The sequence below is a fragment of the Cloeon dipterum genome, chromosome 3 (assembly GCF_949628265.1).
Source record: "Cloeon dipterum chromosome 3, ieCloDipt1.1, whole genome shotgun sequence".
Classification (NCBI taxonomy): Eukaryota; Metazoa; Arthropoda; class Insecta; order Ephemeroptera; family Baetidae; genus Cloeon; species Cloeon dipterum.
In genome coordinates, this window is record NC_088788.1 from 25,098,793 (window position 1) to 25,125,229 (window position 26,437).

Genomic DNA, 26,437 nt, shown 5'->3' on the forward strand with positions numbered 1-26,437 from the left:
TACCAAATGAGTGCCCCCTCTAGACGGACGAAATTTGGTGTGATCTCATTGCCATGCTATTGTTCCAACGAAACATGAGGAAAAAACACTTACAACTCCAGTGTTGGGGTCTTTGGCGCCGTTGCTGAAAGTTGAGGCCAGCGTGGAGGAGCAGCTCTCGTCGTAGTGGGCGTTTTGGCCGTCGTTAATGGCAGAGTTGATCGAGACGGTCCACATCGAGGCTGCGTAGCCATCACAGTTGCAGTCATCATCTTCGCCGCCGTCGCCGCTCGCCCACACGTAAATGTTGCCCAGCCCGTTGCGGCCCTGCGAATACGAGCGAGGCGCAAAGAAACGAAGGGTGAGTGTAACGAGATCATAAACCACCTTTCGTGGTAGCGAATACACAAATATATCTAGACTCCTTACAACAAGAACATTATTATTTGTTGTTCTTGTAACAGTACAATGGCTAAGAAGCAATATCCCGGCTATTGTGGCAACCGTGTTCTTTATTAGAAATTTAATATGGGTGTCAGCGCGCGGATCAAAGGCTCCCACGCGCAAGATGTCGTCTACGGCGCCAAGAATTGTTATCCCGCCGAGAGGAATGAGTGCATCTTTTCACTTGCTTAATCTTAATCTCTCCCTTTGTTATGCGAGCATTCTTTGGAACTCAGAAAGGATGTCATCTCAGAAATCAGAGCAACAGGGACAGCAAATTAAATTTTTATTTCCAGGTTCGGCTTAGGCTGAACAACAAAACTGTCATGATTAATCTGCTCTGCTATTCCAGCATTATCATCCTTTGGGAAAAAATTGAAAACAAATCCTCTGTAAAACATTCCCAACCCCTGAAAAATATAAACAAACCAATCCGAGATTAGGATTTAAAAAAAATACCCTACCTCATTTACTCCTCTAACGATGGCCCTCATGGTGGCGTTTCTGGGGCCATCTACTGTTTTCCCGTCGTCGGTCGGACCCCAGGAGGCGCTGTAGATGTCGATCAGGTTGGGTTCGTGGCCCATTGAGTTGGCCTCTATCAGGTCAGTCATATACGGCTGGTCCAGCATACGAATCCCTGCGAAACATAAAAAAGTTAGAACCACACATTGTAGTCTTGGCACGATCTTGAGAGAAAAAGGGGTTGCTTGAAATTACCAGCGATTTTGGAGTCGTAAGCGACACCAACCCCGCAAACCTTGTTGTCCCTAGCTGCCGCTACTTCTCCAGCACACCTCGTTCCGTGACTGGAATCAATAATAATTAATTTATATCTGGAAGTCTCAAAGGTCCAAATGCATGCACTTTCTAAGCAATTAGTTTTATTTTCCCTCCTGACACGGCACATCCATAACTTTCGGTTTGATTTTTTAAAAGACCTAAATATATAACTTTAAGTTTTGAAAGGTTCTTAAATCACCAAAAAAACTTTTAGTCATGCTTGAGTTTTAACTTTTACTGTGCAATCATGCTTAAGCCGAAAGCAGTATTTTTGTTTTCTTTTGCATCGTGAAAAGTTTGCAAACTTATTGTATTTGGTGAGTGTTATGGATTAACAGCGCCAGTTTACGAAAATGATAGCAATTTGGCTAAAAGCTTCCTACCTATTGAACCAGTCATCCGTGTATCTGGGGTAGGGAAAAGGGTCGTTGCTGCTGAAGTCGTAGCTGGCTCGTGCGTTCTGTGGAAAGGTACATATAAATTATTCACGTGTTTGCTGCCAACTTTGACGAGAAAAAAATTGCGCTAGTAATTAATTTAGTGAGCAGTCTCTGCCAGTGATGGTCAGACAAGCCGCCGCTTACAATGCGTGTGGGCGCCGCGCAGCTTTTTTTGCCGCCGCGCACACAACAAAAGGTAAAGCAGAATAGGATCAAAGCAAGGGCATGCCTTTCCATTAATTACTAATCAAGCTGCAAAAAGGGGACAAGGGTACTAAACTTACGTAATTGAATTTAAGATCGGGGTGCATGTAGTCAACTCCTGCAACAAAGAATGAGCGGTTGATCAAAAGCTGGAATTTATGAGTTATGCAACGCGGCCGACACCTCGTCCGGCCGGGTTGTATAGCACCGCCGGAGTGCAGGCGCTTGATTTATTTTTGTGATTCGAACAGTCCTTGGTGCCACTTGTAATTTCCCTCTTTCCGACAAAGCAATTTCCCAAGCGTTATTAAATTCGCAGCCCACGCGCCTCGTGGCATCGGCACGTGGCTGTCGAATGCAGTCTCTTGTGCGTTTAACGCGATTTTAATATTCCACAACATTGTCATCCTATACAATGTGGAAATGGGACGCACTAAGCGCCCATGCAGCCAAGCATGAAGCGCTTTCAGCATCTGCACTACATAGAAAATTGGCTTTTTGCTCGAGAGGAAATCATCAACCAACTTGAAAGAAGATTCAGAATTCTCTCGAGTCCACACAATAATAGGATATGGCAGTGCGGCATTCCATTCGTTCAAAGTAGAGGGATAATAGAAAGATAAAAATAAATTTGTAGCTTGCGTTACAGATTAAAATGGCGTTCTAATAGCACATAATAGATATCGTTACGTTTATAATATGATTGCGAAAGACTCCAATTTGCATATAACTGACTTAAAAAGTAGATTTAACTTACCAGAGACTGATTTGTAAAAAATATTTTATGAATCAAAGAAAACAAATAGACTGTTTGTGCCGAACTCTTCGAGACTGAAAAGTATTATGATTAATGAGAACCGGCGTGACTAAGATTTTTACAAGATTTGCTTATTTTGGCTATCACTAATATGTATTTTCTATAGAAATACAACGTTTGATTATGAACCTAATAACGATTTGAGATGTAATTAAAACTTTCCAACCTATTAAATGATCGTCGTAAGCTCCAGAATTTTACAAAAATAAGAAAAAACGAGAGAAAATTTGCAACGGCTAGTCATTAAAAGTTTCACAACTTTTGTCTTGGCTGAGGAAAAAGTTAAGATAAAAATTAAAAAACTTTTGAATAGCAGTGAAGATCTTTTTTGCTGCAAGTATAAATATTCTTCAGTATTTCATGAATAATAAACAGATCAATTACATGACTGATTTAAAAAATGTTCTACTTGCTACCACAGAAAGAAGCAACAAAAATGCCACAGTTCTTAGTAAGAATAAATCAAACTTTGCAAGTTTGTACCGAAAAAATTTATCCACGGTCTCAATCTCATCGTCCCATACCGCCTTGCTAGCAATCATTTCTCTCTGGGGGTTTCAATCTGCGTGCCATACTGTCCTAAACTGAAAGTGAAGTGCACCACGCCATCCTCTTGTGATTCAAATTCACCAGAGTCTATTTGCATCTGACTAAGTACACAAAGGCTGAAAGGGTTGATAAAGTGCTAATCCACCAGAGGCAGCGTGCACTTTATACCATGTAATTTTATTATCCACGCCATCTATATATTCGTCGCGTGCAGCGGCAAAGATTGCCGAGTGTGTGAGTCTCTGAGAATTTCATCTGCCGACGCGTAATTGGATCGTACAGCTCAATCTTGCTAGCTCAGCAACGAAAGAAATTGAGTTGCTGCTGCATGGGAGAGCGTTGCTCAATATTTATTCTGCGGGAAGCAGTACTTTCCGGTGGCGTCGCGTATCGCAATTATCAACACCTGCAACGCTGCCCTGATCGTATTGCAGCGCAACTCTGATGAGGCCGTAATTGGAAATGCGTTCTCTCTGCAGCGAGGCACGTCTAATTGAGTGGCTTTTCACGTAGTTGTCGTTTAGCGGGGTCCACGAGAAATTTAATTTCAGCCTCCTTCGCGACAGTTTTACGGCCGGCAATAAAAACAATGACAAAAGAGTTGTCGGGGCTATAAACAACTTTTGGTGCCGCGAAAACTACTTTCTAGAGGGAAGCCGGAGACTTTTCAGTTTATACTCACCATCGTCCATGATGGCAGTTGTCACGTTCTTGCCAGTTACACCCTGCGCCCAGGCGGCCTCCACGTTCAAGTCGAGCTTCGGCTTACCCCCGTTTTGACCCGTGTTTTTCTGCAAAGCAAAAAGTGGTGTTTTAATTAAAAATCAGCATTCCCTATTGTTTGTTATATATTGGCAAATTCTTTGTTTGCATAAACCAACGCAGGCCTTTTCCCTAATCCTTAAAGATTAAACATGGAATTGGATTTTGAAGCCTGCAGAGAGCATGTGGGTTGAAGGATCCTTTACATATGAGAGGATTGGTGAAATAAATAAGCCCCAAAAATGTTTTATGAATGGACCGAACCCCTCGGAGAAACCGAACCAGCAATATTTTGTGCACAAGCAGAACAAAGATGTAGAACAAGCAAATAAAATAAAGCTCGTTTACCTATGCGATATACTTCCTCTATTCACAAGCCATTAAATACAGTTTCTTCGGTGTGGAGCAAGCTGTTTACTTTTCCAAACATTCCTGCTTAATTTTTTCTGACAAATTTTATCAACTTCACGTGCTTCTGTCTTCATTCATCAAAGTCTGGGCAGGAAACATCATGTCAAATTGAAAGCCCATTAGGATGTAAATAATGGAAATGCTATATAAAACTCTTTCAGTAGATTGATCATCCCCAACGTGAAAACCAACCCAATCTGCTCTGAACAGGGATTACCGGTCCAAATAACAGCTCGGCACAAACTTACGCATGGCCGTACTTTCGCACAAATGTGTTCGAGAGCGGGCCTAAAATAAACAGTATATTGATTCCCGTTGCAGGGGTGCACACGGGGCTTTTCCGCCTTTCTGATGCCGTCACGGGAAAGCTCCTTTTAACACGCATCACCGGAATGCACTCACGTGCTCCGATAAAGCGTGCCCAGGCCACAGCCGCACGAGCCAGAGATACTCGTGATGCTTTCAGAGACGCGCGGAGGCGGCTTGCGCGTTAGCGGAAGATCAGAGGAGGCTGGCAAAAATGGCAGCTATCTCGGCAAAGAGATCATCTCTCGCGAGCCGTCGAATCATCGATTGCCCAACCTCCAAATGCCAGAGGTCACAAGCAGGCTCGCGAGGCCTCTGACGCTCGCTCGCTCGCCCGCCCGCCCGCTGCATGTATGAGCCAGTGGAAAAACAACAATAACAAACGCCACAGGCTGTTTTCACCAGCAGCACCGCACTTCCACAGCAGTACCCGCTTTTCGAGCATTTTGTTGACGTTGCTCTGCTTGCTTTTATTCCATGCAGTAGATTGCACAATCGCTTCATTTCATTCGAGAAAGAGAGACAGACCCATTCCCAACAAACTCATTATTGCATTATTGCTTGAATGAACAAGATTCTGTTCCCAAATTCTCCTGTTACGTAATTTTTATTTTAAGATTATGTTTTTGTAAGTTATCTGTAACATTTTGCTCGAATAGAGAAAAATACATATCACTTTGGAGCATATCAGTCTGTCACTAAAAGGCCTACTCAAACAAATGATTCTGATGAATAGGGCTTTTTTATTGTTTCAAAAGAGAAATACGTAATGTTCAGGCACCCTTCATGCCACGTAAAATGTTGCTTTCAATTATTATAATTATCCGTCCCTGCAGTTAAAGTATATAGTGAAATTTTGCACTCACCAGGTACCATTGGAAAGGAAAGTAAGGATCTGTCGGGTCCTCGTGGGGCTGCAACTGAACCAGGTTCTCCACCTTCAGGGGATTGTAGCCGCGCTTGACCCTCTTGAAACCCGATTGTTGGACTGCGTATTGAACCTGAAAAAAGAACATTTTGTTTGTTTAATGTCGGTTTCCAGTTTCAAATATCGATTGAAAAATTATTACCTGCTGGCAAATAGGGTAGGCTTGAATCTATTGAAAACGCCGTAATTGTGCTCAGAGATAGTTTCATTTTAAACGAAATTTTTACATGAGACGCATTATTTTGCAAAATGTGTTGCAAATTTAAAACAATGAGAAAAAAGCACGAACATGTTCCCTTGTGAAAACAGCAAAAGTAAATATGTTTGGTATGTGAGCGTATGGTAAAGTTCAAAGTTCGTGCAAGCAGTAAAAATTAATCAAGCAACCTCAACATATTGGACTTTCGGAAAAATAAAACTGAGTGAAAACATTTTTTCTTGACAAATATTGCCGTTCACCCGTTGCGCGCAGCAGGAAAAAATTATTCACAGAGGCTATCCCGAGAGATGCCAACCGCTAAATCCTCCATCATCCTTTTTCCACGAGAGGATGCGAAAACAGAAGAGCGACCGTCAAAAAGCAGACGTTGAGAGATGAGCGAGTGCGGCGGGCATGAGACTTAATTGGAATAAAATTCACATTTCATGGCACGGTTGCCAGTCGGCGAGTCGAGGGACGGACGGACAGTTGCGGCCGGCAAAAGCGGAAAACGCAAATAATGCTGAATCTGCTGGTCCACTTTTTGTCCCCCTGAGGTCAAGCAGCATTGTGCAACATTCCCATTATTGCGGACGGGAGCCGTGCGTCCGCCCTCTCCCATGCCAGCTTGCTGAGGCCGCACAAAGGCCCTTTTCGAGATAACACGAAGTGAGACACGCAACTGTCCTATTACGTTCAAGTTTTTAACGATTCACGGTCGGCGTGTCTGCTGCTTATTTTAGTTCATTTGCACATTAGCAACAGTTGGAATTCACTTTTGGATCTATTTATACAATCAGTGCTATTCTAATGGCCAAATGCCATTAATCAAAATTTTAGTTGAAAAGTAAGGAATGCCAGCTTATTTATTTAAATTCTAACCTTAAATAAGCAAAAGGTACGCAACTGAATTCTTATCCAGGATTTAAATCAAATCAAGTTCAAGGGTTCGCTGCGGCCATCCGATTCGTAAATCTAATTGACACGAAATTCAAATTTCCGGGTGAAACAAAGAAAATGAGACTAGCGACAATTCAAGAAAATGAAAAAAATACTGCTGCCAGTTTATTACAAAAGACTAAATATTGTATGGTGATGTGTCATCTTTTGTCTTGGCAAGTATTAAAAAAAAGGAAGAGGTTAGTAGGGGTTTAACAATCGTGGTATGAAATTTTGCGCTATCAAAAACATTATTTCGTACTCATCACTGTAAGAAAGGTCGAGTTCCAATCACAAAACAATTGTAGTCGAAGTTCTCCTGTTGCTCACAAGGTATAGTGGTCGCTGTGGCTGCACGGCGAGGACCGGGTAGATGGTCTTGGGTGGACTCAGGGTGTCGAGGGTCCAAACCCGCCGCCCGTACGACGCCCGGGAAGGCTTCGCAGGCCGTCGATTCAAACAGTACAGAACGGCCCCGCAGGGCACCTGGGGTTACAAGCAATTTGTCAGGAAGCAGCCAAAATTAAATCAAGTGCCCAGAAGTCACTTGGGAAAATAGGAAGCCCAACAATTAAAACTGTAACTTACGTCGTAGTACAGCTTAGAAATTAAATCGGATCCGACTCAGAATGGAAGTCGCAAGTTGGCCGAATGCACACCATCTACACGATGTGTGCTTCGCCAGTCAAGGTATTTGGGCTTCTGACAAATTTACCTGCAGGCGAATACATATGCACTCGCCCCCACTTAGTGCCTGCACTCTCACAGCAAAAATTCACAATAAATTGGTTCGAGCGGAACTTAAACAATTCAAAATTTGATAGCGCTTGTGTGTAGGGGAGATAGTAGAAGGAATAGAGTCATAAAAAAATTAAAATAAATTATTCTCTTTTCGAATAATTACGTGTCTGATTTAATCTTAAACCAATGAACTAAACAACGTTATACTATTAAAGGACTGCTTTCGTGTCGCACTTCTCAGCAGTAAATAACAGACAGAAAGCATAAAATATTTGCCCGTTTGATCTTCCCGTGCTATCGATTCAGCAAGCTCATTTATTTGACCTCGGTTCAAACATTGAGAGAGCTAAAAAATGTTTCCAGACATTAAACGCGTGTTGGACACCGGTTAACTCTGCTCTAGTTGCTTCCTTTTCAAACTATATAAGCTTTCGTGTATTGAACCTACATGTCTAGGCATGTTTACTCTCACGCTGGCTTTGATTTCAAAGGTGACCTACTTGGTTCTGAAATGCGATTTACACTTGACTCACTTGATGATGCCTTTGAGTGCCACTAGCAGATCACGGTCGTGTTTGTGTCTTTTATTAGGCGTAACGAAAGAGCAGGCTGAGAGTTGCACGATAAAAAAAGCACGGTTGCCGAGCTCAATATTTCACGTCCCGAAGGACAAGCAGTGAATTATGGGGAAGGTGAGTTATGGCAAACTGTGAAGTCATGCATGTGCTCGGAATTGGCACAGACGATGCTGATGCTGTCGAAGATCTGTTTACTGACGGTTTTGTACGCTCTATGTTTGGTCGGGTGGTTGTGAAAGGCGCGGCCGTGGAGGGTAGCAATTGGATGGAAAGAAAGTGTCACCTTGCTCGTCATTTTCCCGTGACGTGGTTGAATTTTCAATATTTATTGTGACCCATATTTCATTGTGCGGCGTCTGGACGTGACGCAAAAGTGGATTTAGATGCATTTATGCATGAAATGTTACATTGTACAGAATATTATTAATATTAATGCAACGGTTGTTCCGTCGAATGCGAGTCACGTAAAAGGACGCGGATGGTGAAATATTTCATTTTGTTATAGTGGCAGAAAAATCAAAATTGGGACAGACGGTATCAGCCACGTGAACAAAAACTTGAGTACGTTTTGTGACGTCGGTAATGTCGGGGCTGAAAAGATTAGGATAGGACTAGAGATTTTGGCCAGCCACGCTGTGCCGCGCCAGCTGGCTACTTTTGGGTCACGTGGTCAGCCGCCAGCCGTCGTGAATGTTACTAACAAGCTGCGCAGGCCATACCAGCCGCTGGCCAAAAAGTCGAAAAAATCTAAAAGTGTCCTTCAGACCGTTAAGCACTTAAAAACTTTTCTTTTAAAACTTTGTCAGCTGCGCCAGCCTTCGGCGAAAATGTTTGCCGTTGCTGCTGGGCTAAAATTAGGCCTAAACATAGCAGTTGGCCGCCAGCTCAAAATTGCACGGCTGAGACCCCTAGTAATAAGTATGTAACTATTTTATATCATAATTTTTCGATTTCTTGGTAGTCTTACTTTTAAAATAGTAGTTTAATTGAAGCTTAGTCTGGGAGCTTACCAATTTATAACCAAAATTGTTTGAAAGAGGCTAAAATGGCTAAAAAGATATGAATAATTACTATAACACGGAGCTCAATTTAAGGAAAAACAGTTCCGCAACAGCAGAGGAGATGCAATCTGAAAAAGGACTTCCGCAAATTACAGATATGCAAACAATTAGGGTAACTGTTGACGTAGCCTTATCTTTTTACCCTGAACATTGATCGCAACAAAAATCAGCAGCCAATCTCTTTTCTATTGAACGTGTGTTTCCTCGGGCAATGATTCTATTCGTTCGAATGAAAATTTAAAATTGTCTTGTTTTGCTGAAGTTAAAAAAGCGTATTCTACAGCTTTTATTTTTGTGAATGGCGCATTCTGAATTTTTCGGTATGGCGAGTGGTTTGAGTAGAAGGAAATCTACATTATTTTATTCATTGGTTTTGCTAATGCTTCGGAAGTCTAACTTATCCTGATTTATCCTTAATAGGATCTTTTGCTTAAGAAAAAAACAACTGGAATTGAATTTTTTAAAAAAAAAGAAAATAAAGATAATAATTATTTGTGACCTAAAATTATCGTCCACTTATTTGATAGAAATTTGTCATTTTCGAGAAATACTTTTTCACAGTAAAAGTGTTTTCCTAACTGAGCTTATTCTGAATCTACCGTTCAAACGGAGCAAAGAGCAAAAATCAATGGGGTGAAGCAAGATTCATAGAGGAAAGTCGCAATCAGGAAAAAGGCCACCGCAAATGATGCATATACAAATCACGGAGATAAAAAGATATCATCAATTTTCCAACTCCCACGAAACGATCGGCAGCTCAGCTAACAGAACAATTTGACCAACAAAAATAACAACGAATTTGCACCAAAAATAGACACACTACTTGTGTGTGCGCGTCGGACCCGTGTTTGTTTATTGTTTGCCTGGCGCGCGCGTTAATTACGGAGCGTGACGAGCATAGGCAACGTGTGTTCGCTCCGACGCCGAGTGATTCTGACGTGCTCATCACAGCTATAGGCAGCAATTTAATCTGCGAAATGAAAACCCACGCGTGAAAAGCGGCCGATTTATCAATGATAATTCAGGCAGATGGATGAGTCTCGGGCGTCATTAGGCGCTGCCGCCGCGTCACAGAACGCGAGCGCCATGTCATAAACAACAACTCGCAGCCGCCGTCGCTCGCGCGTTTGCTAATAATCGTCGTCGAGCCTTATCTTCTCGCGCCTGCTTTCAGCCATAAATTTCGCGAATTATGTCGCGTGAACATCCATTTTACAGTCAAAACACGATGTCACACCGACTTTATGGCGTACTCGCTTAAAATTCACTCGGCAAACTGTGAGGGGAGCTAATTTTGAAAATCGATGAAAAAGGGAAGGAGAAAATAGAAGCACGAAATTTAATTTTAGTAAGGAACATAGCCAATTAAAGATTTAATTTACTTAAAAAATTAATAAATAGACTTTGAAATTTCATTGGAACCAACTTTTAAATCTGCGTTATTGACATTTATTTATTTTGACAACAGAAACTGTATTCATAAGATCAGGTTAGAAATAAATATTTAACTTAAACAGGAAAGGGGAAATTAATATGTGCGGAAGGGAAAAATGAGCAAAAATTCCCAGTAAAATATATTTTTTAGTTAATCAAGTTGTCATAATTTCAGTGTGAATAAATTTTAGATTGTATAGCGTTTTTAGTTGGTGTTTGCTGTGTGTCTAAATATAGTGGTAAGTATTTCGCAAGCTACTAAATTTGTAATTAATTGAGGCGCGCCATCGTTGAAATCATTCCAGTTCTGTGACTACAGCATGGGAAGTGTTCCACAACTAACTTTCCTCCCCCTCGCTTATAACTAATTAAAATTTTATATGTGAACCCGTCGGGAGCGGAATGCAAGAATTTTCTCGATCCGCTCAAGCGAGACTTTTTCCTACCTGCTTGAGTAGTTCAGCAGAGGAAAAAATGTAATCGCAAGTTTTCCCTTCTATGAGATAAAACCGTTCATCTGTTCCTAATTTGCTAAAATTGCTAACTAAGAAACGATTGAGAAGTCCATGATTGAAAAGCTCGCTTAAGCACTCGGGTGGGAAGTCTAGAAATCAAGTAGATAGAGAGAGAAAGAGAGAGAGAGAGAGAGAGAGAGAGAGAGAGAGAGAGAGAGAGAGAGAGAGAGAGAGCTCTAAATCTTTTAAAACCCTTCTTTTTCAATATTTCGATTTTGGGAATATAAATTTATGTTCTATTGAGAAATTTTACGCCAATCAAGGGATGAAATCGATTCCACTACAAAATTTCCCTTACGACCGTTGACTGATCATGTGTAAAAAATTAAATTAAATTACTGCTTCATGCTTCGTCGGTTGAGAAGCCACAGATTGAAGCACCCAGGAGATTAATATATCAGTTGGAGAAAGCTTGAATTTTTAATTCCATCCCCTGAATGGAGAAAATTCAAAATAATTTTCCTTGCGTTTTGGGGGAGTCAGAAATATCAGCTCGGGCATTTTAAGCTCGGTGTCAGCTGCTCCAATTCTCGTTCCGACAAAGCGTGAAAAGTGGTCCGCAGACGGGAATTTAATTTCTGTGTCGCTTTTACCAGGCAGCAGGGACTGGACGAAAAGCATCTGCGACTTTTCCCAGCGTGCGCCCGCTCGCGAATGGATGGCCGTCAGGACACAATTTACGACCGCTTTTAAGTGCGTCGGGGAGCGAAAGGTTCGCGGGGCAACAGCACAATTCTCTGTGCCATTTAATAAATCGTCTGCTCTGCTCGGCTGAACTCACCATTGGGTCGGCCTTTAACCTCCTGGTATGAGGCACGCTGCGCTTGGACCTTGCGTGCGGCAGGGCCCTTTGCACGAAGTGGAAGTCGCGGTTCGAACCCAGCACCTGAAAAAAAATCGTTACAGCTTGTTAGTTCCAGGTTTGGCAGAAGCAACACTACTTGAAACTTAATATTGAATGGAACAAATAATGTGGAATGTAGATCTATTATCCTAAGTGCAGGCAATTAATGTGATGATGATTTAGGTATAAAAGATTGAATTAAAATCAGCAGAGCAACGATTTGTGAAGTCGATTTTTTTTTAATTTTGATCCAACGAGACAATTTGGTTTGAGAGATTTCCTAAATTCTTAAATTATATTTATACCAATATTTCTTTAAGTGTTAATTTCTACAAGCCGGGGAACGGAACGCAAGATAAAAATGTTAATTTCAATGCCATATTTATAACTGCGGGTGAGTGGAAATACATAGTTTTTATAAAATCTCTATCGTCGTTTCTATGCTTGGGGTATGCAAAGCAATGCACCCTTTTCCTCATATATTCATAAACAAACTCTTAGCATGAATCGTTAATATAATATTAGCGGGATATAAGCGGAGATTGTGCTGCAAGTACAAAGCATGTGATGTGAGCAAGCGAGCACTCGTCTAACTGATGGGAATTTAATTAAACGAGAGTTCGCTTCAAAGTTGTCGGCGTCTCAAGGGGAGAGCGCGGCTGAGCCAGTATTGTCCTAAACTATTTTATTTTTGCCGTGCACACGGATTAAGTGGAATTAAAAAGACCATTTTGCGCTAAGAATGGGAAAGAAGCTAGCGCTCCTTCTCTTGCTTGGTGATTGCGTGCAATTTGCTGAAAAAGAAGCACGGAAAAATGTTGCTCCTGTTTTGCCGTAGTTTATCAGCCGTTTTGCATCTCTTGCCTCCCCACTGAGTTAATATCCTCAGCTGGTGGTAACAGCCCATGAAGATAATTGTCTCGAGATAATGACGTAGAAAGCGCGCCTGCTATATATCCAACCCTGCAGCTCGCAAGCCCTAAATATGTATGTTTGCCAGGGCTTGCGTAATGTACCTATATACGAGTTGCTTAGTGTGCAAATGAGAAAGTTTGCCTTCATCTAGATATTAAATAGGTCATGCACCTATTGCTCCGCTGATAAAAAAATTAGAAATCTAAGAAGAATGAATCAGGGTGATATTGGAAGGATCTGGTGCCCCAGGCAACATTGGGAATGGAAAATATAAAAGCACATACATTTTTTTTTCTTAGAAGAAGAAATAATCATTCTAAAAATGTACTACAAGTCAGGGGTGAGAAAATGTCACTGCGCTGCAGTGAGAAAATCTCACCCCGCCGTATGTCACTATACCTGAGGTGTCAAAGTTAAGTTTTTCGCACCGCGCATCAGTGACATGCGGTGGGGTGAGATTTTCTCAATGCAGCGCAGTGACATTTTCTCACCCCTGATTTGCAGTGTGAAGTTTTGAAGAGCAACGATTCGGCACAATATTATTTCATCAGTCATATATTTCCTTCCTATATAAAAAGTTTTAAACCTTTCTTCATAGTTAAAGTTTAAAATAGTCTGAATAGTTTAAAATGCATTGACAAAATCAATTACAATAGTTTTGCAAGAATTTTTTTTTTCTTCTTTATTTAGTAGTGCAGAAACCCAAAATTAGGTAATATTCGACTTAAGGATTATTTTGTTTAATCCTGCTCTGATCACTCATCATTTAAATGGCCAGTCGTTTTTCAATGAGAAGAGATCCCAGTTTTTTCTCTCTTTTTTGTAAGCACAATGTGTATGTGTGTATATATATATGTTTTCACTTGAAATAGACATGTTCCTTTTAGAGAAAGCAAAAGGAATTTAATAACAAGAAAAGCTTTAGTGGAGAGGAGTTATTTTGTATGTATTTTTTATTTGAGGAAATACAAATAAAGAAAGAAAATACCGCTTCCTTTTGAGCTCTATATTTGAAATAGAAATCCCTAGAGAGTACCTCCTTTTTTGCCTGTCCCAGGCGGTGATGGATGGAAAAAAGGGTCGCTGTTCTGATAAAAGTGGCGCTATTCACAATTAAAAAGAGCGCGGGTTCTTTTCTGGAAGCTGAGAACAATTGTGAATGCGTACAACCATTTATAAAGTAATTTTTCATCGTTTTGCGCGGGATTTTTTCGCAACAAAAGCTTGTGAGGTACGGTAAATTTTGCTTAGCCGTGCGAAAATAGTGGAGCCGGAAAATTGGGAAAATTATGGCATGCGCAGAAAGTGTCCATTGCTTTGCTTGTAAACATAAAAAATACGAAATTGCGTTATTCGTTGGCCGTGCAAGCAAGGTGGGCTGAAAATGGCACGGCCAGCGAGCGGAATAATCATAAAGTGCACCATAAAGAGGCATATTCACGTGGCTGCGAGCTATTAAAAAGACGCATCAAAAGAGCCGTAAAATATGAAATCACACGCATACAACTGTGGCGAGATTAATATAGTGGAAAAGCGAACATCAAGCAGATAAGTACGGCCAAAAGCAAAGATGTTGCGAGTCATTTGTAAACACCACGCACACATGTACGCGAAATTCGTAATGAGGCTGCCTGAAAGGACTATTTTCCTTTGAAAACTTACTTTTTGTGGCATCAACATTTTTTTAAAATACATGATTTTCTATTAAGTCATAGAGTAGAAGACTCAACATCAGCAAAACACTTTGCCGATGAAAGAACATCGACAAAACAGACTATTTACAAAAAAAGCAGTCTATCAATATTTTATTTACGTATCTGACTTGGTTTTAATCGGGCACCCAACTGATTCTAATTTTAGATTCAAATTTTGGTTTATTACGGATCAGCAGGGCAACTGTGCCCCATACATCCACATCCAGAACTTAACAAAAATATAACAAAGCATTTTTTTGTATTTGATAACAGAGGGAATAGTAAAATCAGTCTATCATATCAGTATTTGGCAAGAAATGTTTGGCTCAGTTTTTGTTTGAATGCACTTGAGTTCCCATTCATACACAGATTCGGCGACAGGTTGTTCCACAGGCGATAACAAATGACTTGGAAGCACTGCTCAGGCACTGTTACACTGACAAAGGGGGCCCGAAGTCGCATTCGATGCGCCCGTGACCTACCCAAAAAATCGACATCATGCATTGTTGTTACAAGATTGCGCAAATATTGAGGACTATTATTATACAAAATTTTGTGAGTCTGGACTAGAATATGCAGTTTACGTCTATCAGTGACATTTAATACGTATCTTTATTTTATCTTTATTTTACGTATCTGACTTGGTTTTAATCGGGCACCCAACTGATTCTAATTTTACGAGATCACGTAGACTAAAAAATGATCAGATTGCTTATATCCGCAGCTTGCAATTGGTGCAGTAGCCAGATCAGACAGTTTTAATGTGATACTCAAAGATGATTTTGATTATTTCTTAATTAGTCCCAAATTATTAACTTTTAGGTATTAAATAAATAAATACGAAGTCACTGCAGTACAAAAATGGACTCTGCATAAGTTCAGAATACTAAAAATGAAAAAGGAATAGGAGCTTGGGTCATCCTCTACAAAAATCAAATAATGTATCCATGTCTTTTTCAAAGTTATTCTAGTAAACCCTTTAACGTCTTTGATTTTATCTTCTTTCGTAACTTTTTTGCGCCATGAACAATATCACATTTTATGCATTTTATCGCTCTAATGTCTCTTGACTGGTGTTGAAGTGAAACGAGAGGTCGAAAGCATTTCAACGAAGTCCCCCTCAAGGAAAATCTCACATAGAGCAAAGGCAGGTGCGTTCTAAATTTCATTTTCACCGCGGGGAGCGTTCCTATTTATCACACTCGGCACCGCTGTTGCGCGACCTATGGTAATTGCGCACACTCGGCAACCGAAACACGAGTCGGAACGCGCAGCGAGACGAGCGAATTCGCAATTAATTATCTGCGTTGGCTGCGAGGCGTGCGCAAAAGCAGAGGCTGAAAGGAAAGAGCTAGGGCGTCGTGACGCACACAGCCGGGCAAAGCGAGCGAGTTGGACACGTTAATTGGCCAAGTGGCTCCAATTAGGGAATACATAAAATAAGGATGTGCCCTTGTTGATTTTCGGCAAGCACTCTTTCATAACGCTGGCCCGCCGCCGGCAGAGCTGCAAAAATAATTGCTGCGGAGAGGGAGTGCTTACGTCTTAATGGAAAAACGAACGGGGCTGCGAATGCTCCCCGGTTATTGTTCGTTCGAGTGTGAGGGCATCTGATACAACCCTGCGTCTGACACGTGCTTCTGCACCAGCGCCAGGCCACGAACATTATTTTTTGCTCATCGGTTTTAAGTTTTAACGAGACGAGCGCATGTTCCAGCACGAAATGGCGGAGTGAGCTTTAGCTCAGCACGCTTCGTCGTTTTTGCGTGAATAATAATAGAAACGATCTTGCTGTGCGTTTGGAAAGAGAGACGTGCTGCTGCGCTGTACACATACAATTGTACAAGAGAAATGTATTATGTCAATTTACATACGTAAGCTGTGAATGGGTAGGGCACGCTCTCTCGCTTTTGGCATTTCATAAGGCTTTCTCCTTTGCGAATAATAGAATTGGCCACAGAGGGAATTAAAAATGAGCTAGCATCCAACATTATGTTAGTGGAATGAGTGTCGAGCAAATAAAATTAACAAACCTAGATATATATGATCATATGAAGAGTAACGTAGGTCTTAAAAATCACAAGTTGAATTATTTGAGTTGCTGAAATGTGAGATTTTCAGGCGAAATTTTTTTATAGAGGATTTCTGCTGACATTTAATACCAGTTTCCATCAGTTTCATTGTAATTAATTATTAACCGTGCGAGTTAGAAAGCTTGAAGACTGGTGAGAATGAGGTATCTTAAATTTTAGTACCAAACTGAAGGGAAAGTTTTCAGCGAAAATTAATTTACACTCTGGAAACAAAATTTCGTTATGTAACAAGTTCCTAAAATTTGCATCGACTGAGGCAGCAACAGCCCCCCCCCCCCCCTTATGCTTGATGCAACAACCTCCACTGGGGCAGCAGAGCCGAGGCCGCCTCTTGGCATGACGTCACGCGAGTTTTCATTACAGACGCACACGCACCACTTGCAAAGCAACCCCTAACTAACAAGCCCGCATCCCTTACAAATTTAAAGCCAAAGGGCTCTTTCAAGACGGGGGTGCGAATAATCTCGTCTGCATCTGTGCCCAGGCGAATCTTTAATTTCCTGTGCAAGTATTGGCGCGCGCGAGTGCGACATGACACAGCTGTCGACCAACCGGCCAAAGAGGGGCTGCAAATTACACACAGTCTTGCGTGCCAGTCGAGGGAGACGCCGAAGAAAACGACGCTCGCTGTCTCTCGCAATCTCCAGCTCCCTGGTGCCGTAATTAACCCAACGCCCGACAGCACCACAGAGGTCCTAATCACTGCCTGACAGCGCGGATTTATCTCCCTCAAAGATGAACTTTGCATCGCCCCTCTACGAACGGAGCAATAAAACGTGTTTCTGTAAATCGCGCGGATGTGGATGGCATATCTTCAAATTTGCCACACTGTCTTTATCATCGCTGTTCCACTTAATCAGGAGAAAATTTAGTGTTTATAGTATAAAACCTGTAAATTGTTTTGAACAAAAAATAAAAGGATCTTATATGGAACCATGGAGCATCGAGTTGAAGTGAGATTGTTTGAGAAGGCGAGAGAGGGACATCAATGCTATTTTTCCCTTTTTAAAACTCAGTGTTGCAGTCTCTGAACGCTTTAATTTTAAATATGAATGTTTGAGATGAGAGCAACTGCCTTTGAAACTCAAAAAACAAAAATAAAAACGGATAATTGGCACCTAGAGCAAAACACTAAGTAAATTCAATGTTGTATCTCATTCAACAGGGAAGAACAAATTTTATTGAATGAAACAGTATTAATAAACATTCAGTATTATATCATTTTGCATCTAATCATTTTTGAGGTTTTTTTTTAATTTTTTCATTGTAATTTAATTAAAAAAGATTAACACATATATTCTAGGGTGTAGCATGCTGGATACACCGGTTCTCGTTAGATCACCGAAATTAATAAGCAGCATGCGTGCAGTCGGTAGATAGATGGGTGAACACGCCTGGAAAGCCTCCCTATGCCGACTGCATAGCTCTTGGCCGACTCACTCTCACTACTTGCTGGTTTGCGCTTTTCCAGCATACGTGATTAGGCATCACGGGACGAATGTCTAGCGTTTCAAAAAAAGTCCTCGGTGCGGAGGCAAGTGGCTCTTGAGTGAACTGGGTTTCTGTGCGGCCTGGTGCGCCTTTGTTATCCGTCCGTGGTGTTATTGGGACCCGGGTTTCAGCATTCGTGCTAGTGCAGTGCGCCTCCTTCCCGGTCCTCCGACAGGGATAAAAAAAAAGAAAAAAACACTTTGTTTCTATACTTTTTACTTATCTTAAAATTATTTTTCAAAGAACAATATTTCTAATGGAAATAATTTAATGCAAATTAACCTCAAACTCAAGTTTTTTCTTCATTATTCAAATATATCGTTATCCTGTGTGCTGAAACGAAATACAATTTTTCATCGCTGGATCGGCATCGATAGATAATAATGTAAAAATATTGTGAGTCGGCACTGACAAGATCCGTAATTTATTCTGACATTGTGTTCTCCATGCAGCACTCAAGCAAAAAGGTTATTCCTCTGAGGCTGTAGAAATTATAAAGAGAGCTCGCCTTGAGCCTCTTGTTGATAAATATTAATGAGAATGCGGCGCCCTCCTCCACTTCTCAGAAATCTCGTCAGATTCGCGGGCAAACTGGCAGCCGCTCCAACAGCAAAAGACTGCATAAAGTATTATATGCATTGAGCCCATTTAAAGTTTTCAGCGTGTTGCAAATTTCTCATGTTGCCCGAGAACGAGAATTTCACTCGTTGCACAACAGTGATGCAGCGAGATCGGATTTAGTGAGGAAGTTTGCTTAGCGAATTTGCAACGCAAATCCCCCTGGTGATGAGGTTTTGCTTCCGACCAACGCTTGAAATTCGGCGGGCGAGCTTTATTTGTCGCAGCATCTTTTAAGCCTTAATGTGCGCATTGAGCTGCCAAATGGTATATAGCATTGCTGAAATAGTTGGAACACGATTTCTATTGCCAATAAATTTGAATTCAGCCTTTGTATGACATGTGTCTTTATTATAGATAAAACCTACTAGCACATGTGATCAAAGAATATGTGAAATAGGAGCCGCCACATCAGCCATACAATTCTGCATGACAAAATTATGCATGCAGAAACAGCGTAATGAGCATCAGTCTCTAATCCCTATTCCAATCCGACAACGCACGTGTGACACAGATAGTATTATTGATCTAGATTCTACAGATATTTATGTATTTTTGTACAGCACTCTGAGTTAATACGGGGTGTTATGTTTGTTGGCTTGATTGCAAACCTTGAGAACCCAAAAATATTTGCCAGTCACTCACTATAATGCCAAAAAACGTGTATGATATGTAGATTTATGAGCTTAAATTTATGCCAAATTACGTTAACAAGATGTGGGATGCAAAGCACATTAGTTTCAAAGGTAGCTTGGCTGTGTAGACCCAGACAGCCTCGGTGTAATTTAGTTAAAGTCAGCCACTCAAAAGTAATCACCATGCAGCGCTAGACTTGGCCTTAATTGTGATTCCGTGTGGTTGGTTAGCGTAGCCGTATGTGAGGGTCGACAAATATGCCGAGAGAGAGAGAGAGAGAGAGAGAGAGAGAGAGAGAAAGAAAGAAAGAAAGAGACAGAGAGGCGTAAAATGCTGTTTAAAAAGACCACACGTACGGCAAATGATTCCGCCTCTCTATCGCCGTCTGCACAACAGCATCGGTTTAATTAGCTCGCTTTTGTTCACACTGGTTCTTTCTGCTCGAACGCACATACTTTTAATTAACCTGTGAATACAGATGGCAAGCAGGTCGACGGCTAATGAATGGGGGAAGTATAGAGGCTATAAATAAAGCGCATTAATTTGTTCGCAGAAAGCGAGCCAGGCAAACGGCATAATTAAAAGTAAATGATGAAAGCACCTTCTGGGAACAAGAAGAAAGAGAGCAGCTTAACTCCACATTCGAATTCTGCGAACTGCTGCTCGGATGGTATAGATTTCGACGGTGAAAAGCGCAATTATTATTGGCCAAGGGAGGTAAAGCTGCTTAGGAGTTCGCCTCTTGGGCAGAGAAGCGGCGAAGATGAGGGTCCTCTATTGCGGTCGTACGCTGCCTGATTGAAATTAAGAGGCCCTCGTGCTGTGCCTTCCCTGGGGTCGAGGTGGAACACACGCACAAAACGCGGCGCCTGATCAATTTGTAATATAATAGTTGCTGCGATGCAATACAGGAAAATCTATGCAGCCATTATAGCAGGGGCGCTGCAACTCTGTGCGCATGGTTGTTTAAGAGCTAAAGTTTAAATGGTTCGTAATGTTTACTCATCAATGAATCATGATTAATTTCGTTTAAAAAGCTCAAAATCTGCACTGTTGCATAAATTTCAGACAAATTATTAATATAACGCGATAGAGTAAAAAAATGAAATTTTCATAGTCCTTTCTCATCATTTTAGCTTTCTTCAGTTTTTTATTTATTAGTGAGACTGTTATATTTTATGATTTTAAATTATTCTATCTGATCTTAAATTCGTAAGTTGTTTGCCAGGAGTGTTGCCCTTTTTCACATGCTTATATACCTTTTTAATGACTTGCTATAACATGAATGTATTTGACAAAACGTGAGAATAAACAACAATAATAAAAAAATGACATTGAAATTGCTTTTTGTATAATTTAATTTTAATTAATGTTTTTAAATTTATTCCTCGGCCAATTATTAGGTGCAGTCAAAACAACTCTTTTACTATGTATACACACCAGAGATTTTTGACATAGTTATTAATTGATTCCTAATCGGTGAAAAAACTCTTTGCAGTCTTCTTTAAATTTTTTCTGTTGAAATAAAATGCAATCTTAGAACCTCAGCTTAAACTTTTCTTGTGTGGCTGTTGGAATTTATTGATAATTATACGGTCGCCTCCACTTACTGGCGCAAGTCTAGTTCATTTTTTCCCGAGAATAGGTAGAGGGCAGTGTAACTGTGCGATAAGCGAATTACCTGCACTGACCCTTCCACCTTGCAAGACGGTGGTCGTCATGTCAAGCACTCTCTCCAAGTAGGAGATTCCGGGTGAGGTTCCCAGAAGCAGAAATATATAATTCTATTCATAGGCCCGGATTCGGGTCTTTCTCATGTTAACGAAATATAAACCTACAGATTCTACGACAAAGATGATCATTAAAAAGCGAAATATTAGATGGCAATGATGGTTTCATATTCCTCTACACAACCCACAAGATTCACAAGAAACCTCTAGAAACACTAAAAGTTAGATATGAATTGTTTCGTCCTCCGCGAAAAAGTATGCAACCTGTGCAACACTTAAGTTGGTGGAGGTTGCATACTTTGTAAATCCGTGTGTTGGCGTGACAGCGGAGCATGTTTCACCTCTGATATAGTTTGCAGAAGTTCAAGAAACGTGTTCACGAGGAGGTATCCGCCTCATTACATCAGCCATTGATTCGGTACCGCCTGCTCGATGCGAAGTAATCATATCAGTGTTAATGCCAGTTAACGTCATTAATCTTTTGGGCGGTGTTTGCTGCAAAGCGGCTTGCCATTACCCTCGGTGCTCGCGAACTGAATATCAATCGGCTCTAATGAACTCGTCAACAGCATCAATCAGTCAAAAAGTGCCCGGCAGCCGCGCCAGGCAACCAGCCTGCCGTGCGCGGCAGCAGAGATAACGATGCGGGCGCATAAGTGGATCACGCGCTCGATTCACGGCTCTTCATAATCTGCATAATATACAACATTTTCAATTAGACTCGCGTCATGCAACGCGCGGGTGTGCCTTGTGCCCATATTTGTTTGCCTTGTGGGCACAAGCAGCCGTTTGCTTTGCCCGCCGAACATGTAAGGCACCTCTGCTTCGCGGCTAGTGCACACATAATATGCAATTTTGCACTGATTTTACTAGCATGTGGAGCTTACAAATAGATCGATTTTGATAAAATGGCAGTTATGAAATCCTAGCCTGCACAAAGGTGTCGACTGGAGGCTTAAGTCAGTAATTAATTGCATTGAAACACGCACAAGTCTCGATTCATGCGGCATGTTCCATTTTACACACTACAAAAATTTGGCACAACGCTAATTAGGACAATTTAGGTCACATTTTGCGATCTGGAATATCTGAAGATATTTTTAGGAAATCATCTATTCATGCCACAAACTAACCTTGTATATTATATTAATATAATAAATCGTCAATATTTTAGCAGGTTTTTACTTGATATTTCTTGCGCATGTGCGTAGTTTTTTATTATTCGGAAAAATCCGGACTACATTTCTTTACTTCTTCCAGTGTCTAGAGAGGAGCTCCATGTCATAAAAAGTAATGCTTAGCTCCCGATGTGACAGTTAACATACAAGTTAGATGGTTGAGAAGTAATTATATACTATGCTACTGCACAAAATGTACAGACTGGCATGACAAACTGATTTCTTGCCTCGACAAAAAATTCACTGTTCCTGTGGCCTTTTCACTTATTTTACAAAATGATGCATCATGAAAAGGGGCTTAAGTTCGTCTTTTTATGAACGAAGACGACAGGCTGAACTTTTCTCACCCTTTCATGTCCTCTCATACGTATCAGCAAAAATGAAATATTGATGGAGGATTTGGCAAGTCCTTTCAACGCCGCAAACTTTGAACAGCGCCGAAGAAAGGCCACTCACTGGCGTACATCGGTGACAGCAGGATTTGTTTCAAACTTCTCACGGCAGCGAGCATTTGTTGATTTTGTTCGGCGTCTCTTCGTAAACGGCCTGGGCGAACCAACTTTTGCACAACGAGTTTACCTGCGATCGTCTCCAGCATTCGCCGGTCGAGTTCGCACACACAGACGTGCACACATAGGAAGACGGGTGAATCGGAAGAGAACCAGGCGTTGGAGAGGGACTAAACTTATTGATCATCGCCCGCCAAATGCACGGGCCCACAGGTCGATCAACAGAGAGAGAGAGAGGAAAAAATGCGCCACAGGAAGGAAAATCTGATTCACCGTCCAACAGGCGTCTCCACCATAATTTGACCGTAACGGGCAGGACAACAGGCTGCAGTTACTATGTAATTTATTTCACTATAAAGATACCAAAATAATAAATAATACTGTGAAGCACGAGGCTGGCAACAGCAGCGCGGCTTTTTGCCACGCACGCTCGCTGATTTTTCCTCTCTCACACTTTTTAATTGGAAGTCGGGTTTGTTAGCGGAAGCCGGAGTTGCAGGAATTATTTATGGCTACAGCTCCTGTTATTGATTACTGACAGTGAGGGTTTATGCAAAGTTACATCATTTGCTCATATTGTGGCTTTAATTTAATTTTTCGTGGGAGGCTGGCTTTTCTTTGTCAACACAGCTGATATACGAAATTCATTTATCAGTTGTGGATAATTCACTTTTATTTATCCGTTCTTGGAAACACTATAACTTCTCATTGAACTTGAAATGCCTTTGAACAATTTAATTCAGCACTTTCTCAAAGAACCAGGAGAAAAAGTTCTGGCTTCTTGAACATTTAAATTTACTTTTGCCTTTGTCTGTTTCTTTACTTACTTGTTAGGATTAAGTTAAAAGTTCATTGGCAATTGTGCTGTGCGTCAAAGGCATTCATTAATGTTCAAATGCCTGAAAGCAGTTGCAGACCAACAATTACGTCATTAGCTGAGAATTTCTTGTACTTCATTGTATCACTTAGAATAATGCATTTGTTAATCAACCGTTCATTCTGTTTGTGAGGAGGTGGGAAGTAATCAAAGGTTAATTAAATTTCCAAGACGCAAAATGGAACTAGCAGCAAGGCGTTCGAGCAGGAAGAGCTTTTGCAAAATTGTTTTAGCTGCGCGCACAAAGCAGCAGCACTAATTACGCGACATACAATAAGCGCCTCGAGTGACAGTTTTCATATATGAACAGACGGAGGCATAAAATATACTGATTCTGCGTCATGGTACATAACGAGAGTGCGTGAAGAAGAAGAAATTAATGATTCTGTACTGCTTAAGTGTTGCACGCTACATTTGCCTCTAAAGCGCTAAATTTCGCTTAAACAGAGAATTTCATTCTCCTTGGTCTGGGTTCTGTATAAAACAAGCAGCGTATGCTTGTTTGGAGGAAAAAGTAATATAGCGGCTGCAGGTTTTAGCGCAAGATTTACGAGAGAGGAAAGTTAACTTTGCTTTCGTGCGTTTCGTTTAAAATCTCGTGAGATGTGCATTGGAGCTTTTTCGTTCTAGATCTCTGAAGTTCTTCCCAGGAGCTCCTTCTCTTTATTACTTATGGTAACAACCTAAGATGAGTTATGTCGAGGTTCACCAGCTCCATTACTTAGCAGACTTTGTTAATCCATATTTTTATAAGTAGAATAAAACCTTAATTTATTTTAGTTGGATTTAAAATTGGGTCATATGCCACCAAATTTTAATTATGTTTTTTATTTTATCTAAACTTGAGCAGCGCTTCTATTTTGATTTCATTTTTAAAGATGTACCGTTCTTTTTATGAGGTCTTTCGTATTTCATTACTTCTACTGCACAAAACTCACAATTATAGCAAACAGTTATGTGAATTGATGATTAAACATTTTAACTATAGTAATACACCTAGAAGAGACTATGTGGCCGTTTCTATCACAAAGGAGTGTCAAAAGCAGACGGATTTCTACATAGACGCTTCCCTACTCACCAAGTGAAAAATTGCAGCCGACTTGCAGGTGCAGACGAAGCCGATTTTAGGCAAAAAGTTGGCGTCTGCCATCGCGCTAGAGCGCCAAGTAGGTTTCCTCTGCCACATCGGTGGCGAGCCTAGCTGGTGCCTCGTAAATAAGGGGCGTCGCAGCCACCAATATTGGAAATATCAGGTCAGGCGCCGCGCACTTCCTCCCGCCGCCGCCGGCAGCAAAAAAATACAGTAATTCGGGTAAACGGGGAAAACTACGCGTTGGAGCAGCGAGCTAATATTATACAAACTTGATTTTCCTGTTCAAGGATAATTCGATTCACTTTGTGAATGCAAACTGGAATACAACTCAGCGGCACACAGCTTCTATCTCGATGTAATTTTCCTGACAGCGAACAAATACGATGCGTAATTGAGAGGAAAGGATTTCCTTTTCAGGCCCATTCCAGCTGCTCTTCCCAGGAGAGTTCTAGTAAGCTGCTTGTTGCTTGCTTTTCCTTGCGATCCTCATTATATATTTTTTGCCTCCGTATATTGTTACAGTTTCGATAAAAGCCGGAACAAACTACTTCCCTTCTTTGCAGTGCAGAAGGCGATTTCATTGGATGTTGGCTGAAAAAGTGATTTTTAACATATTGTACAATTTGCTGTTGAGGGTTCATTAACGGCCTCGAATCGATAAGCAAGCGAGCCGCGTCTGGAATTATTAAATAGGAATCGCTCTCGCTTCGCTCCACTTGCCAAAACTCGTGCGACGCAAAAAGCAAGCGCTTGCTTTGCTGATGTGACTCTTTTGACGTCATGTTTTATGCGAATTTGGTATGCATGGAAATTCATTTATTAAGAGGCGGTGCCACGGCTCCCTTTCCACCAGCGAGAGAGCTCTTCCGATTGAACCGTACGCTGTGTGTTCATATTTCCCGAGAACAATTTGAAACGTCAGCCTTGTGTGCGGTAAATGGGAGGAACTGCTCTGTACCAATGTCGAAGCGAGCAATTTATTCGTGCTGGAGAGATTGAGTTTTATGGATATTGCTCCAGCGAAACGCACGCAGTTTCTCGTCTGTACGAGTGCTGTATATGGATGTAGGATTTAATGGCCTTTTCAAATCACTATACGCAAGCAATTTTATAATTATTCCTAGACTTACAAAAGAAAATAATATTGTATACTCACGTTAATGCTATAATTAAGATAAATAGCTTTTGATCTGAGAGCCACTGGTACTCTTTTTTTTGTACATTTGGCTAAAATTCATCTGATTGGATTAACTTAGCTTTACTCCCCGAGATCAAAAATAAGTCTATGAAATAGTGATGGAATATAGCAATAAGAAACGAACAGTAATTTATTGATACCTGATATTGAGAAGAACTCCAGGTCAAGGTTCATTGAGATTAATTTTTGCAGACTTTATAAATTAGCATTCTGACCATTCCATAAATGTAATTTTATCATTTAAAAAAAAGCGTGGGAGTGATAAGCACGTATTATTTTTCATATTTGTATAAATGAATATTTTAGAGTTAGGAACAAAATTTAATATATAACTTTATGGATGTTACAAAACTTTGAAATAGTTTTAGCTATATTTATTGCAGGGCAAGTAATTTTTTATGTTAATGCAATCGATGGTATATTCACTGTCATCTTTATTTAAGCGTATTTCGATCCGTTTTCCAATTCTCT

General features: G+C 40.9%; 1 protein-coding gene across 1 annotated transcript in view; it reads right to left on the reverse strand.

Moving 5' to 3' along the window:
- Positions 1-26,437, reverse strand: part of amon (amontillado) — a 31,462-nt gene that overhangs the window by 4,487 nt on the left and 538 nt on the right. Inside the window, exons 2-9 of the mRNA XM_065483419.1 lie at positions 11,872-11,976; positions 5,562-5,696; positions 3,899-4,007; positions 1,931-1,968; positions 1,590-1,666; positions 1,144-1,232; positions 888-1,063; positions 94-306 (exon numbers count right to left, since the gene is read on the reverse strand). Of these exons, the coding sequence (XP_065339491.1) occupies positions 94-306; positions 888-1,063; positions 1,144-1,232; positions 1,590-1,666; positions 1,931-1,968; positions 3,899-4,007; positions 5,562-5,696; positions 11,872-11,976 (942 nt within the window). The remainder of the gene's footprint in view (positions 1-93; positions 307-887; positions 1,064-1,143; positions 1,233-1,589; positions 1,667-1,930; positions 1,969-3,898; positions 4,008-5,561; positions 5,697-11,871; positions 11,977-26,437) is intronic.